Source organism: Apus apus, chromosome 7 (genome assembly GCF_020740795.1).
Source record: "Apus apus isolate bApuApu2 chromosome 7, bApuApu2.pri.cur, whole genome shotgun sequence".
NCBI classification, from domain to species: Eukaryota; Metazoa; Chordata; class Aves; order Apodiformes; family Apodidae; genus Apus; species Apus apus.
The window spans coordinates 1,275,552-1,291,316 of record NC_067288.1 but is presented as its reverse complement, the minus strand read 5'-3'; the positions used below and the strand labels follow the sequence as shown (position 1 = coordinate 1,291,316).

At 47.2% G+C, this 15,765-nt stretch overlaps 1 protein-coding gene across 1 annotated transcript; it reads right to left on the bottom strand.

Moving 5' to 3' along the window:
• Window positions 1-6,536: 6,536 nt before the first annotated feature.
• On the bottom strand, window positions 6,537-14,195 carry PTGS2 (prostaglandin-endoperoxide synthase 2). Its single transcript, XM_051625138.1, has 10 exons — window positions 14,144-14,195; window positions 13,562-13,678; window positions 13,307-13,450; window positions 12,721-12,864; window positions 12,164-12,345; window positions 11,258-11,341; window positions 10,855-11,101; window positions 9,617-9,903; window positions 9,318-9,465; window positions 6,537-9,169 (listed from the first exon to the last, which is right to left on the bottom strand). The coding sequence occupies exons 1-10, from the start codon at window positions 14,193-14,195 to the stop codon at window positions 8,763-8,765; spliced, it is 1,812 nt and encodes a 603-aa protein (XP_051481098.1). The 3' UTR covers window positions 6,537-8,762.
• Between the last annotated feature and the right edge of the window lie 1,570 nt (window positions 14,196-15,765).

Below are 15,765 nucleotides of genomic sequence, written 5' to 3'. Positions count from 1 at the left end.
GCTCACTTTTAAAGTAAATACACTTATCTTCAGAGCCTGTGCCATAAGGGTTATGAGGAACAGGGAGTGCAGTAGGGAAATGAGGAGAGGGTTTTGTTACGGAACTGAAAATGTGCTTTTAATCATGTGAATAGGAGCCAGTGTGTGCCCAGATGGCCAAGGAGGCCACCAACATCCTGGCCTGTATCCGCACCAGTGTGGCCAGCAGGAGCAGGGCAGGGATCATGCCCCTGTGCTGGGCACTGGGGAGGGGGCACCTCGAGTCCTGGGGTCAGTTCTGGGCCCCTCAGCACAAGAAGGACATGGAGGGGCTGGAGCGTGTCCAGGGAAGGGCAGCAGAGCTGGGGAAGGGGCTGGAGCATGAGTGTGAGCAGGAGCAGCTGAGGGAGCTGGGGTGTCCAGCCTGGAGACAAGGAGGTGAGGGGAGACCTGCTGGCTCTGCAGCTGCCTGAGAGGAGGTTGGAGCCAGGGGTGGTTGGTTTCTTTTCTCAAGGAACAAGTGGTAGGACAAGAGGAAATGACTTCAAGTTGCTCCAAGGGAGGTTTAGATTGTATCTAGGGAACAATTTCTTCCGCGAAAGGGTTGTCAGGACCTGGCCCAGGTTGCCCAGGGCAGTCACCATCCCTGGAGAGATTTAGAAGCCATGGGGACGTGGCACTTAAGGACATGATGTAGTGGTGCTCTTGGCAGGGTTATGTTTACAGTCAGCCTCAAGCTTAAAGGTCTTTTCCAACCTAAGTGATTCTGTGATTGCATTTTTTTTGATTCAATGGAGGAGTAGGGAGAACTTGACCCAATTTGAGAAGAACTGAGCGTGACTGATCTGGAGGGTGGGGCTGGCTTTGGGCAAGTCGCACAAATCTAGGCTAGCCTAAAATCTGATGACAGGCTGCTCTTTGAAGCTGTATTCAAGCGGGTGCATTTATGACCATTTAATAATCTGGAATCTTATTCATGATCTGCCAGGTTGCCCACCCATCCATGTGCTGAATCATAAGTCATGTATCTGATTTTCTAAAGGAAGGAGCTCCCTGTGAAAATGGACCCAGAGGCAAATCAATACAAATGTTATTAGTCACTCAAGAAAATGTATGGGTTTTTTCTGATTTCCAGTTCTCCCAGTAAATGTTATAGTTATTGCAAATGAGCAAGCAGATTTAATGTGATGGGGAGTACATCCTTCCCTCTAATTTTTTCTCAGACTAATCATTATGAAAGTGCTGAAGCAACTAGTTCCTCAGTCTATCTTCTGCTTCCTGGGATGTAAGGGATGAAAAAATATTTTTCAAATAAATAAATGGAGAGCTGTATTAGAGTCTCGTACTGTCTCAGTAGGATGAAAGCAGAAGTGACAGTAATTTTAAGGGAACCTCTTCTGGGGAGCTTCCCTGCCCATTTTTGCAACATCAGGAGATGCAGACAATCACTTTGTTTTATCTGCACTCAGTTCTGAATCTGATATGCAGCTATAGAAGAGATTTTTCAAGTTGTTTTACAGTGCAAGGTGTCCCAAGGTGCTGGGTTTGGTTTAATGACACCTGCTGGTTTTTGTGGGAAAATGGCTTCGTACCTGACTTCCCATTGCCTGCCAGTGAGGGTGGAAACTGGAAAGTAGTACTGAAATGGCTGCTTCTTGTTCCTAGGAAAGGGCATAAACTTTGCAAATGATGTTTGCTGTGGAACAGCGTTATTCAAATCAGGTGCAACTTCACCAATGCCAAATTTGTTGTAACAGCTGAAGTCATTGTACACCTGACCATCGAATAAGCAAATATTTCAGATGGTGGTGATGTCCCCTTGTTTGCATAGAAGTTTTAAAGGCAGTTACAAGAAATATTTGCTACCAGGGGTGACTGAGGAAGTGACTTGAAAGGGGAAATCATCTTCCTAAAACATGAGGAACCTTGGCAACTTTAATTCTCTCATCAGAAAGTCTTCATTTGAGAAATGGATAGCTTGGTTGTTTTTATGTTTGCTGTTGCTTCTAAAAATTAATCTGTGAAGCAATGTTGGCTTTGGCTTGCTGCTAAATCATTGCCTGCTCTTATTTTTAATAGACCTTATTTAGAGGGATACTGAAAAGCCTGAAAAGGACCTTCCATTAATGGCCGAGTTGGGAAACCTTTTCTTTACCATCAAGACCCACCCATTATGATGAGAAACACTGAAATGTTTCACCTTGCAAGCAGTGCAAAGAAGCTGGTTTTCTTGTTTCAGAGCTAAAAATATGTCCTGAATTTGTCTGAAGTTCTACCAATTTGTTGGACACTGAGAAAAGTCCATTTTTAATTTAGAAGTGCTTTTTGTTTCTGCTTTCTCTGAAATTCTCTGCGCCATAAAAATCTCGGCCCATCAGGGGATGGTCTTAGCTTCCCAGTCTCAGTGGACATCATGGCTTTGTAGCAGCTTCCCTCAGATGCCACTGGATCATCTCATGTCACATCCCAGCCTTATGTAACAAGGAGGATTTCACAGCTAGAAACCTCACCACAGTTTTGTTTTAATTATGACCTGTGACTGCTACTTAGCAACTCTGCCATTATTTGTTAGGCAGGATTAATTAATATTGTCTAGCAACAGGCTTGGAAGCCACAACAGAAAGGATATGGAGCTGGTTCAGTTCTTGGGGTAAGGTCCTGGAGGTGCTGGAGAACATATCCACAGTCAGCATCATGGCTCTTGGCCACATTTGGTTGCTCTGTCATGGTTCACTGCAGCTTTTCAGGGCTTAAAAATCAACTGAACCTCTGATGCAGTCTTGCCAGGCTGGGTTTTCACACCAAAGCTCTGTTGCTTCTCAGTGTCCTGCTCTCACTTCCCATCTCTCAAGACCTGACAGCATAAATTCAGAAATACCCTTCTTAGCAGCCACGTGGTTTGGCGTTAGGCTAAAGCCAGGTTGACCTGCACCATGTTTCTTCGATGAATGCTTATGAAAGTATTTTCTTTGGGATCTTCATGGTATAGAGGAAAGCAAGACGAGCCAAAGTGGGGTGTGGGGAACGTGCCTCCTCCAGCTGCCCCCTCTGCCCCACGGTGCTCAGCGTGCCGGGCCCTGCTGTCCGCTTTGCTGCCCATCTCAGCGCAGCTGGGTCTGGAATCTTCCATGTGCTTTCTCTCAGAGGAAAGTCTCCCGCAAACACAGCCCTGGTGTGGAAAATGAATGGGTGTTATAACTACCTGTCAGCAGGGCAGGTTTGAACAAGGGTGCTTGCTCACACCTACATCCACTACTGTGTAAGCCTGAAGTCATGAGCTACACCTGGTTACCGGGAAAAAATAAAGTGCAGAGCAAGACCAGGTTGCCCACAGGAGCCTCCTTCTCACCAGTGTTTCTGCGTGTAGCCTGAGACAGAAGCCTGAACAGATACTTTGCAAAGAGCAGAGGCACTTGCAAGCAGGATGCTGCTAGTTAGGTGACACTTTGTGTTTTCCCAACAGCTTTCCAGGAGCAACTTCGAACGAGCAGAAAAAAAAGAATGTTAGGATTACGTTGGTGAGGAGATCCAATGGATTTCCAACTTTCTGAAGCCATGCCCTGCTGTGGGCTGGCTCCTCAGCTGGTGTGCAGTGGGTTGGTTTGAGAGCGGATGCTTTGGACATTATTTGCCTTCTTCCCTCAGATTTGGGGTTTGTGCTTTGCTTTCTGTCTGATGGGTAATAGCCACTAGCTAAATGGCTCAGCACCCTCGAGTGCTTTGTACCCTGCCCTCTCCCTGTGGCAAACCACTGAGATCTCACAAGCTTTAGACCACCTCTGACTGGTTTCTCAGGCTTTAGTGTGGCTGTGAGTGATTGCAGATTGTCAGTGTGGCCTCATGATTTTCAACCAGGAAACTCCCAGAAAGCAAAACTTGTGAGCTTCTGCTAGTGCCTTTTTCCTTCTCATTTTCTTGACTTCTGTTCCCTCGTTTGTGTCAGCCCTGAACAGCAGAGGAGGAGTGTAGTGGTTGGGGTCTCTTTTGGTTGTGATCAGTCTCTCGTTGCCAGTATTTATGAAAATATCTGGGCTTCCAGAGTAATTAAGCACTGGAGTCACAGGAGGTTTGATGCTAATTAAAAAAAATATCTATCAAAGGAAGAAAGGTACCATTTTAAACCAATCATGTTGCCTCTCAGTATTATGTTATTTCCAAACCGAAACTCCAGATTAAAGGAAGAGGGGCTCTCAGCTCTGTCCATGGAGGACTTTTACATATGATGCTGCTGCATTTCTCCTTTGCATGGCTCTTCCCATGCCTGGGATCTCTCCATTCACCTCCTTTTCCGTAGTCAGAGTACATAGCCTCAGCCTGCTCCTTTCTGGCCTGTATATGTGCTTCCAGCTTGCAGGTTTTCCCTTGCTGTTCTTCCAAAGGAAAGAGCATGTCTTTGCAATAAGCTTTTCCAGAGCTGTTCACCTATTTTAGTAGCTGGGAACTGGGACCAGTGATGTGTCCATCCCCCTCTGCCCAGGTTTCCTCTCTCCTCCCTGCCCTTCCTGCAGCTGGGTCAATCTACCCTTTGGCCTTTCTGGACTGATGCCTGAAGCCAAAGGGGTGTTTTCTAGCAAAGCACAAGCTGCTTGTGATGCAAATGCCTCCTGAACCCTGGGTGAAGAGGCTGCCCTGGAGCATTACTTCTCCAGCATAAAGGTCAGCACAGCTCCAGCCAGCATATCAGGAGCAGTGAACCTGGTGAGATGTCCTCAGGGCTCCGACTCAGCGCCCATAAAGGCCTGTTAGGCAGTGGGCAAGCAAGTGACGTGTGGTAAAGGCGATGGTGACCTGCTTCCAAAGCACAGAGCTCTCCTGCTCCTTGATGGACTTCCCTCCAAGGGTATGACTTAGTTGTTGAGCCCCCTTTCCCACACGGCCTTGGGTGAAACAGTTACCTCAACCCAGGCTGGAGAGCAGGTATTTCACAGGGCAGGTTTCCTCGGAGGAACATTCTTGCCTTTTGTATCATCAGGACATGCCCCTGCTCAGAGGGAAGGAGGAGCTCCTCCAGGATCATGCTATCTCATCTGTTGTGCGCCGAATCCATCCAGACAGGCCCCTCCCTAATGAGGGCAGCAGTCACCTGGAACACCTTCTCTGCAGATGACCCCGCCGCCTGCTTGTCCCAGCAACTCGCCATCCCGGGGCAGTGGCCCAGCCTGTCCTCCTCCCATGGAAGCAACCAGGCCTTGTCTTCACTCACTCCCTTGCTTGAATTCCCCTCGAAACAGAAACATGCCAGAAATTAATTAACTTGTAGAGCAAATGAGCTGACTGGTTGTTAGAGAAATAACCCACATGCTTCTCATCCATGGTCTGTACGTGCCTCCGTTCACCCATGGGCTCCATGTGTGGCCAGGAGAGCAACTGGAGTGGTGCTTTTGGAAGGGTCGTCAGGACGTTGCCTTTTGGGGGCTGAAGATGGTCACTGAAGTGATGAGGACTGAGTTTTAAGTTGAGGAGAGTGGCTGGAAGTCTTTAGGTGCCTGAGTATGATAGGAACATGTGGGAGCAGAGGCAGGACTGTCATACACCCAAGGCTGGAGGGTCTTTGGGAATAGAGAGCTGTGGGTCACTGGGATGAGCCTTGGACCAAAGAGGATTTTGGGTGGTTGGAAGGAAGGAGACTTTGGGTGAAGGACTGTGGCTATGGGGTTGGTCACTAGGAAGAGGCTGTGAGAGGACAGGGAACCAGTATTGGGATGGGACACAGTCAACTGTGGGATGATAGTGGGGGGCTGAGCACAGAAGGGTGTCAGAGGACACATTTGGTGGAGTTGACTGAGGCAGTACCATGTACATGATCCCCTTGGTCGTCCTCTTCACAACTTCATCTCATTTCTTATCAGAGGTTAAAATGTAGGGAAGAGACTGGGTGGCCTCAGAGGTGCTCTTGGTGGGAGAGGAACACTTTGCACCAACTCAGGCAATCCCAGCCTGTTTCACCAAGTACACCCCTGCTCTTGTCCTACCCCCACTGCCCATCTTTCCAGCTTGTATCACTGTTTAGAGAGTCAATCAGTAACGGTGATCAAAAAGGGTCCTTGTGCAGAGAGAAGGTGGTCAGTGAAGAAGTGGCTGTCACAGCTTCAGAGGGATAAGCTGCCACTGCTGAAAACATGCTTGAGTGCAAAGACCTTGTGTCCCAAAGCAGCTTCCCCTTCTGGCGTGCACTGAGCTTGAGGAGAAACACCTACAGACTGTTCTGCACTCAAGAGTGGTGAAGGGAGCTTGGTTACACCAGCTTGGTGGTCTGCAACTCCCATCTTGTACTTGCCCTCTGAAGCCCCAGGGTACTCCAGAGACAGCACTGCTGGCCTCTCTGCTGTGGGGAAGGGCAGCTGGCTTTGCTGGGGATGGTGCAGTCAAATCCCTTCTGACTGGGGACCAGAGGGTAAAAATAACCAAAATGGGATGATTAAAGTTACAGGCAGCTTGTGTCTGAGCTAGGAGAGAATTCGATGTTGTGAGTCAGTCCCTAGAATTCTCCAACTAAACTTGAGGGGCAAACAGGAGGGAAGTTGCTGAGGGAAATCACAAGCAAATGAGTCCGTATAGTAATGTTTTCAATTTATTTATATAAACAATTGCATTTTAAAAACATTCTTGTCCTACAAAAATAGAGTGAAAAACAATTCACAGAACTTTTAATAAATAACCTCAAACATACACATTTATCGTGAGCAACTTGAACCCAGCCAAACCCAGCAGGTTGGGTCACAGGTAAGTGACTGTTGAAATGTGGCTGCAGAGTGAACATGATTCCTTTCTGAAGCAGCTTGTAACTCAAAGGAGGCTGAGGAGTTCCTCTTTACCTGCCCAAAATAACTAGATCTGTCCAGACTTGTCTCCCTTTGACTCTAAGCCAAACACTTTTCCTTGTTAATGGCAGAAGGCTGCTCTGAAGAACTGGGTTCCAGAGATGGATCTGAATGACAATTCCATGTTTAACAAGCATCCAAGCAGTTTTCACTTACTAGCATAGACAGTACTGACCACCTTGTAATATAAGGCTAGTGAAGTTTTTCCCTTCTTTGTGCTTCAAACAGAAGAAGGAAAACAAATGCCCTTCTTTCTCCCACAGCATTTCTACCAAAGACCACCTCCAGTCAGTCACAGGTAGTGGTTGCTGCAGGAGATCTTGGTTCAGCTCCTCATACTAACCATTCCAGACTTACAGAGCACAAGGTCATCAGTGTCTAAACAAGTGGACAGAAGCAGAAGTCACAGTCCAACTACACTACTGCCGTGCTCAGTACAATGCACTGGCCTCTAGAAATGTTTGAGAGAGTCAGATGAAATAGAAAACTCAAGTCCTTTTCCACAAGTAGCCAAGGAATTTTGGGCAGAGAATACCAGGTTGCTGCTCTATTCCAGTCTGAAGTGACTTTTCCTTTTTACCTACAGTTCCCCAGCTGTTTTTATGGGCAGATCATCTTCTACATTTCCTCTCTAGAAATTAAAAAAAGATACCCTTATATGAAGTGCTGGTACAAGATCCTGTGTAACTTCTTACGTGCCCAGATGAGACTAGGTTTTTTTAGTGCTGGATCAGGACAAATATGTCTAGATTTTATGCTAACTAGCCAGTTCTACTTAAGCTTAAGCCACTTACTTAAAATGCCTGTTTATAAATTATGTTTAAAAAACCCCATTATCCCTCCTCCCCCAATAAATAGAACTATTAAGTCAAGTAGAGGTTGTGTACATAGACATCAGCTGCCTTCAAGGCGTGGTGCCTTGAGGTTTTGCTAGATCTACTCTGTATTCACTTCTACTGTGCATGTTTACACAGCTTCTCAGTTTGTACTATTCCCCAGTAATCTCCATGTTTTGGATACACAAAGCTATACTACAGTCACACCCTTAGCTAAAGCTATACTGCCCATCTGACCTTAAAGGGAGAGATTGAAGTTAATATTATCAAGTAGACCAGAGAACTACAGCTATGGAAAGAATACCAATACTTTGGACTAAGTTGAAGACCTTCCCAAACTTGCACAGTAAAACATCTGTATCCAAATTGAAGCAGCCTCCTGCTGCAGCCTGTGAATCAATTATTGCTAAGCTCAGTACCTTATTATCATCCTCTTACAGAAATAACACTTCTGTGGCTTAAAAAACAAGTAAGATCCAAGAGAGGTTCTATTTTCTTAAATAATTAAATTAAAGAAGTATAATGCCACATGAAAGCAGATTTACACATAAAAACAAACATATAAGTTACTGTACAAAGTGCCTTATTTGCAGTGAGGGAGAGGTAGTACCAAGGATAAATGCAACGCATTTTCTGACTTGACATAAATAACTGAGTCTCAAGTATATGTACTTTTTGTGACTCTTGAAGTGCCCCTACCAAATTCGTAACATTTTCATGGCAGTTTACAGTAAGGCAAATTTTCTTGTTAATTCAATGGCCTGTTTTCAAGTTTAAGAAGTTGCTTTTTGTAGTGTTGCGTGACCTATCAAGTTACAAGACAAAAAAAACCCCACCCAAACCCTTTGTCAAGTATTAAAACAACATTAAAAAAAGTTGGAACCTTTGTCCACTTTGGAATACATAGTTCTGTTACAGAAGACTTTAAAACAAGGGATTCACCACTGTAGAGCTCAAACACAGAAAATCCCTTTTGTAAATGGAAGCCTTACCCGAGTAAGGAATCTAAGGCAACCCCCACAATGAAGATGCTCAAGGTTTTTCTGTTTGTTTTTCAAGTGTTTTTAAACACTTTAAACCATAAATAGAATAAATAATATAGTTAAATAAATAAATAGATGGGTTTTTACAACTCAGCAGATCGCTCTTTCAGTAGTAGTGTGGGGTTGATATCTTCCATTGCTGTTTTTGAGGTACTAACATTAATAGTTGCCTCTGTGGGTTCAGGATTTAAGATGTGGAAAGCAGTGAAAGGACAGCCTTTCACGTTGTTGCAGATGAGCTTCTGTAAGGAGGCAGTATGGATTATTTCAAAGCCCACTTTCCCACCAAAGGTGCTGGGCTTCCAGTACTCGGGGGAGCAGATGGCGTTGCCCATCAGTCCCTTCAGGGAGAAGGGGGCTCCAATCTCCACCATCGTTTCTCCAAAGATGGCACCCGGCCGCGGCTTCTCCACGAGGAGGCCTGGGTACAGCTCCATAGCATCGATGTCTCCATAAAGCTCCTCCAGTTCAGCTGCCATTTCTTTCTCTCCTGTAGTTGTTGGTGAAGAAAAACCATAAGTGGGAAAACAATTTCCTAGTTTCATTGCAAGACTATCCTGTTCAAGCGCAGTGACAGCGCTGCAGGGCTCTGGCTCTTTAAGGAAAGGGCCCTTGTTTGTTAGGGTGAAAATGGTTACCTGTGAGTTCTTCAAATGATCTGAATGGTTTCAACATGAAGCGTTTCCTGTACTCATTCAGGGACTGGTATCTCATTTGTCTGCTTTGGTCGATGGATGCCTTGGCTACTTTCTGTACTGCAGCAGGAACATTCTTCCCACCAGCAACCTGTGTAACAAGGATGAGAAGTAGTTAGATCTCCCAAGAAGTTGTGCCTTTATATTACTTTGTTAGTTTTGGATAGCTTTATTCTGCCTCCTTGTCCCACCCCCAGTTTGCACCTCTGTTGGTTCACTAAGCAACCTGAGGAAGCACCTACCCTGCCAGCACTCTGCTTGGAGAAAGACTTCACCATGTGGGAAAGGCCATGTTCCAGCATGATGGAGTTGTTGTAGAGGAACTGCTGGAACGTGTACTCCTGGTCATGTATCTGGAAAGTGTCAGGCAGAAGGGGGTGCCAGTGGTAGAGAGTGTTGAATTCGGCTGCAATTCGGTTCTGGTATTGAAACCTCTGGTTGAAGAGCAGCTCAGGGTCGAACTTGAGTTTGAAGTGGTAGCCACTCAAGTGTTGCACATAGTCCTCAATAACAATCTTGATTGTCTCTCCTGTTGGTCAGTGAAACAGAAGAGAACATTGCTACTGGTTTCCTGAGAAACGTTAGGTGGCTACTCTGCTCTGAGGGCAAATACTGTTCTAGAAATAATACTGCCATAGTGATCAGGAGAACAAGCATTTCAACCTTCTGTAATCTCTTATAGTAAATAATTCATATGTTTTATGTGACAAAGAGTAAGGGGTGGAACAGTACTTAAGATCCCAAGAGGTTTTGGCTCTGGTAGAGAAGCATTTTCTATAGCCTGCACCCAAACCAAGATATGCTTCCTTGTAGGTTCCAAAGGACAGCAGAGAGCAAAACCTACACTGTGCTCAGTTATACAATGCTCTCCAGCACAGAGGCAGGTGAAAATGAAGAAAGTTGGTATTTGAAAGCAACTGCCAGCTTCTGAGCTGCTTAATACCATTGTCTTGGTGTACTCTTTCAGTCAGCTTGGGCAAGGTCTTGTCAAGCTTAGTGTACCTCACCATTGACATAAGACAAAATACCACTGCATGCACAATTAGACAGGAGAAGTATGTGGAACTACATTTTACATAACCTCCTCAACTTCAGGCTTAATCACAGCCTTACTTTTTAAGCATACCTGAACTGACCCAACCCCAGGGGAAAACACCCCACAAGCTCTGACATCATCTATCCTCACAGGCTTTCCCCTCTGGGAAAGGAACCTTTTCACTGCTGTCAGTTATTTTTCCCTTAGATAAGAGAACTCAGTATCACTAAGCTCAGTTTTCTTCAGTTCTGCCTTTCCCATGTCTGGAGGAAGCTGTAGCCTAATGCCACCTCAATGGCAGGTCACAAAGGCTCGGACGGATGCCCTTGCACACCAACTTAAGTAACAACTTTCCCTCTCACTACAGTTACTGCAGCAGATGCTGAGTAGAAGTGCCACAGGCCAGAGAAGGTTAGAGCTGCAGGCAGTAGAAGGGACACTCACCTATCAATATAAGTCTGGTCGTTTGGAACAGCTGCTCATCATCCCACTCTGGGTGCTCCTGTTTCAGGATGTCACAGACCCGGTTGTGTTCCCTCAGCCAGATCGTAGCGTACATCATCAGGCCTGGGACCAAACCAAACACCTCCTGCCCCACAGAAAACTGCAGGTGTTCAGGAACGTGAGGAGGGTAGATCATCTCTGCCTGAGTGTCCTTCACTGTGGGTGGATACATTTCTCCATCGATCATCTGCCGGGGGGAGAAGAAAGAACCAAACCAGAGAGTCATAAGATACGATGCTGATGAGTGAAGCTGTGTTGACTCTGCTAGGACTGACTTACAATTTAGACCAGCTAACACCATGCATGGAGTGCTGGTTTTAAGAAATAATGAGGTAAGACATACCTGGTATTTTAACTTTCCATCCTTTAGAAGTCTCAGTTTAAGTTGTCTCTCCAGAGTCTCTCCATAAATATGGTTCAAGTCAACCTATAAAACAAAAGCATTTGGAACATAAAGCCAAGCTACATTTTTTGCTATTTTAGGCTAGGTCCCACTTCTATGGATGCCAATAGGAGATCATCCCTCAGATGTTTACCTTTTAATTATATTATTGTTACCTTATAAGTATCATGCACTGATATTCAAGATGAAGCCAAATTATTTCCTGGCAACTAGAGCCATCTCTGCATAAGAGCACGTTGCTAAATTGACTGGCAATTTAAGAGGGCTCTGTTTAAAGTGTCAGCAGCTTTCTATTCTGCAGGCAGCTCTTTGTATAAACGTGCATATTTTCTAGCTTTCTGGTTTAGACATACACACTACTCTTACATAAGAGCTGCCTGTTTTGTAGATAAAATCCTAAATCCAAGTCTGCTTTTGAAGGTCTCTTTAAGCGAAGTCTTTCCAATTAGCAGCACACGAGATACTTTAGGGTACTAGACACAGCTACTTGCAGCTGACAGAAAGGGCCCCAGGCCAGTGAGAAGCCAGAATGTCTGACACACTTTAGGTGAAAGCAGATTCTTGGGAAGAACAGTTTTTAAGAAGTCCTACAGATCACTGTGCAGAAATTTGGAATAGAACCATGTGCTTTGCACAAGTGGTGCTGCCCCAGGAAGAGATGCTGTTGAGGGCTGGAATTTTGCCTGGGGAGGTGTCAGCAGGCAGGTGTCAGCACCCAGGTGCCAGCGGTTTGTGGCAAATGGTGTTGCACAGTATGTGCACCAGAGTGTGCCCTGACAACCTGCAAGGTGCCACTGCAGCTGCTCAGCAGCTCCTGAGAACCAAGTTAGAGAGCTATGGTCGTACCCCGTGCCCCAGAGCTTTGGTGAAGCCAGGTCCTTTCTTGTGGTCTGTCTTAAAGAACTGGTGGGTGAAGTGTTGGGCGAAGAATGTGAACATCACATTTGTGCCTTGTGGGTCTGGGATAAATTTTTTCCTCAGCAAAAACTTCTCCACAATCAGCTTGGAATCTGGGAGCTCCTTCTTGCCTGCAAGAGAAAGCAGCAAGAGGTTCAAGACAACTGTGTTTATGCAATTCTTAATTTTGTTCCTAACAACAAAAAGGCTTAAGACTTACAATGTATTACTGAAGGATAGCAGCATACTAATAAAGGGAATTAGGTACAGTCAAAAACTTTTTTCTATGCTCACTTTCTTGACTTTATTAGAAACTTCAGAATTCCCCCTTTGTAGGATATAACTCAATAATGAGAATCAGAATAGTTATCTTTCACACAGCACATCCAGAGCATGGCTATTCTTAAATTCTATAACTGACAAGCAGGGCTCACAGTATTTTCTAAGAAAATAAAAGAAGTAGAAATTCCTACAAGTGACCATTATGCATCTGTTTTATTCCTTACCTTTCACACCCATTGGTGTTGGACAGTCAAGTCCTACTGGTGGAAGGCTTCTTGTATAATAGGAAAGATTGGAATAAGCTTCCCAGCTTTTGTAATTATAATCACTGTTGTAAGTTGGTGGGCTGTCAATCAAGTGTGATCTGGCTGGAAAAGGAAAAAAAAAAAGTTTGGGTTTGTTTTTTTTTTTGAACAGTGTATTTTAGTCTCAAATAGTAAACCACAGGGCCAGACTTTTTCCATGTATTTTGGCAGCAGTTGCATTGGCAGATTCCACACGAACCAGTTACTGGCATTAAATGGGATCACAACTGCTGAAAACCAGGAGCAGGTCCTGGATTATCAGATGGATCCAACTATTAACATCAGCATTTTTGGTGCAAAGTTTAGGCTAGCAAAACCCTGGATTTTATCAGAGGTGAGAGCAAAATGCATTTCCATGTCAAGGTATGTTTCACCCAAGTCTGAAAGCTCAGGTCTAGTTTGGTGTGGCTTTGCCTCGGCAGCTTTAATAGGGCTGAGCGAGCGCAGCGCTGGGAGACCCGTGAGTAACTTCTGCCAGTTGTGAGGAGACAGAGCTCATACTTACACGTTAACACGTATCTCATAATAGCATCTCGTAAGAAGGGAATATTGTTGATGATGTTCCAGGCTCCTTTGAAGTGGGTGAGGATGTAGTGGACAGTATTCGGCGAAGGTTTCAGCGTTAGCCTCAGCCACGTGAGGAATTCCGCTGGGAGCAGGGATGGAAAGAGTGGTGTGAGTTAGCTGTTGGGAATCACCTGCAGCCCTGCAACTGAACTCTCCCACTTCATTTCCACAAAGAGAGATCCAAGATACTTACGTGTCGTGCAGTTTTCCCCATAAAATCCTGTCCTTGTGCAGTCACATTCGTATCGATCAAACCCCGCTGTCGTGCACACCCCTCTGTTCTGGCATGGGTTTGAGCAGCAAGGGTTGGCTGGAAGGAAACCAAAGCTCCAGTTAGTGTCTTACACGGCTACCCTGGTATTCTCATCTCACTGAGCTAATTTTTCATTAGTGTCTCTGATTAGTGTCACACACGGCTGCCTACACAGGTACCCTCCTCTCACTGAGCCAGTTTTTCAGCTGCAGATGGACAGTGCCCTCAAGTTTAATGCTTATCAGGAAGACAGGAGAGTGAACATCCATTCACTTCAGGCTGCTCCAGGTAACAGTCTCCTGACAGCAATAAACCCCCTCAGAAGCACGGCATCGCCTCACGCAGGCCAAGGGAGACCTGACATCCCTTCTACCACACATCAAGCATTCGAGAAACCACAACAGAATATGGAACATTGAGGAAAACCAATCATTAAGTCCATCCGCAGCTGAAAAGAAAGCCAGCCCCACCGCCGACGGCTTCAACCCGCTCCAGCCCCGGGAGGGACGGGACGGGACTCACCGGCGTGGCCGGCAGCCAGGAGAGCGACCAGCAGGGCGCAGGGCAGGATCATGTCCCGGCGGGAGCGCGAAGGGAAGGCGAAGGGGCTGGTGCCGCTGCGGCTCGATGTCAGCTCCGCGGGGCCGAGCGCCGGGAAGCCAGTGCCGCTCCCAGGTAGGCGCCCGCCTATTTATCCCCGCCGCCGCTGACTCACGCTCTGCCCGCCCGCCGGAAACCACCACGGAACGGGGGGATTTCGAGCCGCTCTCCGCCCCGCCCGCTGCCACCTGCCGGGGCCGCCCCCGCGCCCGCCCCGCCGCGGCGGGGACCGGGCTCCGGAGGGGACGGGGCGGCTCCGGAGCCGGGTCCCTCCAGCCAGCCCGGCCCGGCGCCCCGTTCCCCGCCGGGTCCCTCCAGCCGGCCCGGCCCGTCCCCCCGGGGCTCCCGGTGCCGGCGATGCCCGCGTTCCCCGCCGCTTCTCCGACCCCCCCCCGCTGCCCCTTCTGCCCTGAGATCTTCTCGGGACGCGGCTGGTCGCTGCACCTGCCCGCCCCCGGGGGACAAAACGCCCTTGTCTGACGGGAAGAGTGCGGCGAAAGCTGAGCCCGGGCAGAGGAGGTAGGAAGGGGGCCCCGCATCGTGCCCGCAGTGTCCTGTGGGCTTTGGGGTCCCCCCGTCTGCCTGACACAGCCTGGGGGGCTCTGGGGAAAGTGGGGTGAAACTGCTCTCGGGCAGTTCTAGTATGTTGATTAAACCAGTGGGTTGGCGGACTTTGTTTGGCGGCAGAGCACTGGTGTCGCGAGTGGAGTGGAGAGATGAAGGCTGGGCACCTTTCATTTCTCTCCTGTGCATTTGTGCTTCAGATGAGACCAAATCCAGGGCTCAGGCAGCTTGTTCCGAGCTGCCCGGTGACGTTTCCCCAGCGCTTTTGCTTTAACATCCCCCCCCCCGGTCTCTGCAGCCGCTTCGTAAACAAATCTTTGCTCATTTCCTTCGGCTGCTGCCCAGACTTTGCCGCCTGAGGATGCTTTACCTTTTTGTCATAGATTATTGCTATCATTTATTTTTCAATCCGTACGCCTCACTACTATTTTTAATCTCGGTTGCGCGTGGAAAGTGTGTGATGCAAGGGAGCAGGACGTGGTGCAGTTGTGCAACACAGCTGGGGCTGCCTCCCCACCCCTTGCACTTTCACCCTGGCTCCCAGCCCCAAACACCAGCACGATCCGCGGCTCCTTCCAGATCCCTTTTGAGGTTCGGTGCTGATTGTGTTTAAATTGCAAGTCGGTGACTTTACAGAGCGTGGACTTGGTCCAGCTTAAACAAAACCTTAATTTTGTCCCAGAAGAACTGTCGTGTGGTTAGTGAATAATTTGTATACATCAGCAGGAGGTCATCCTAGATGTTTAAGGGAACGGTGCACGAAAGCATGGAATCACATGATTCTTCTGACATAGGAAGAGGCATATATTATGTATTCATATATTTACATGCATACGTGTAAGAAAGCCACTGTCCTTGGTCGCAGGCTCGGAGCAGAGGGTGGCTGTGGAGCTGCAGGTCACTGCAGGTCCTGACTACCTGAGGGCCTGGGAACTGTTGCTCGGTCTTACCAAGTGTGAAAGGGGGATGCTTTGTTCCTG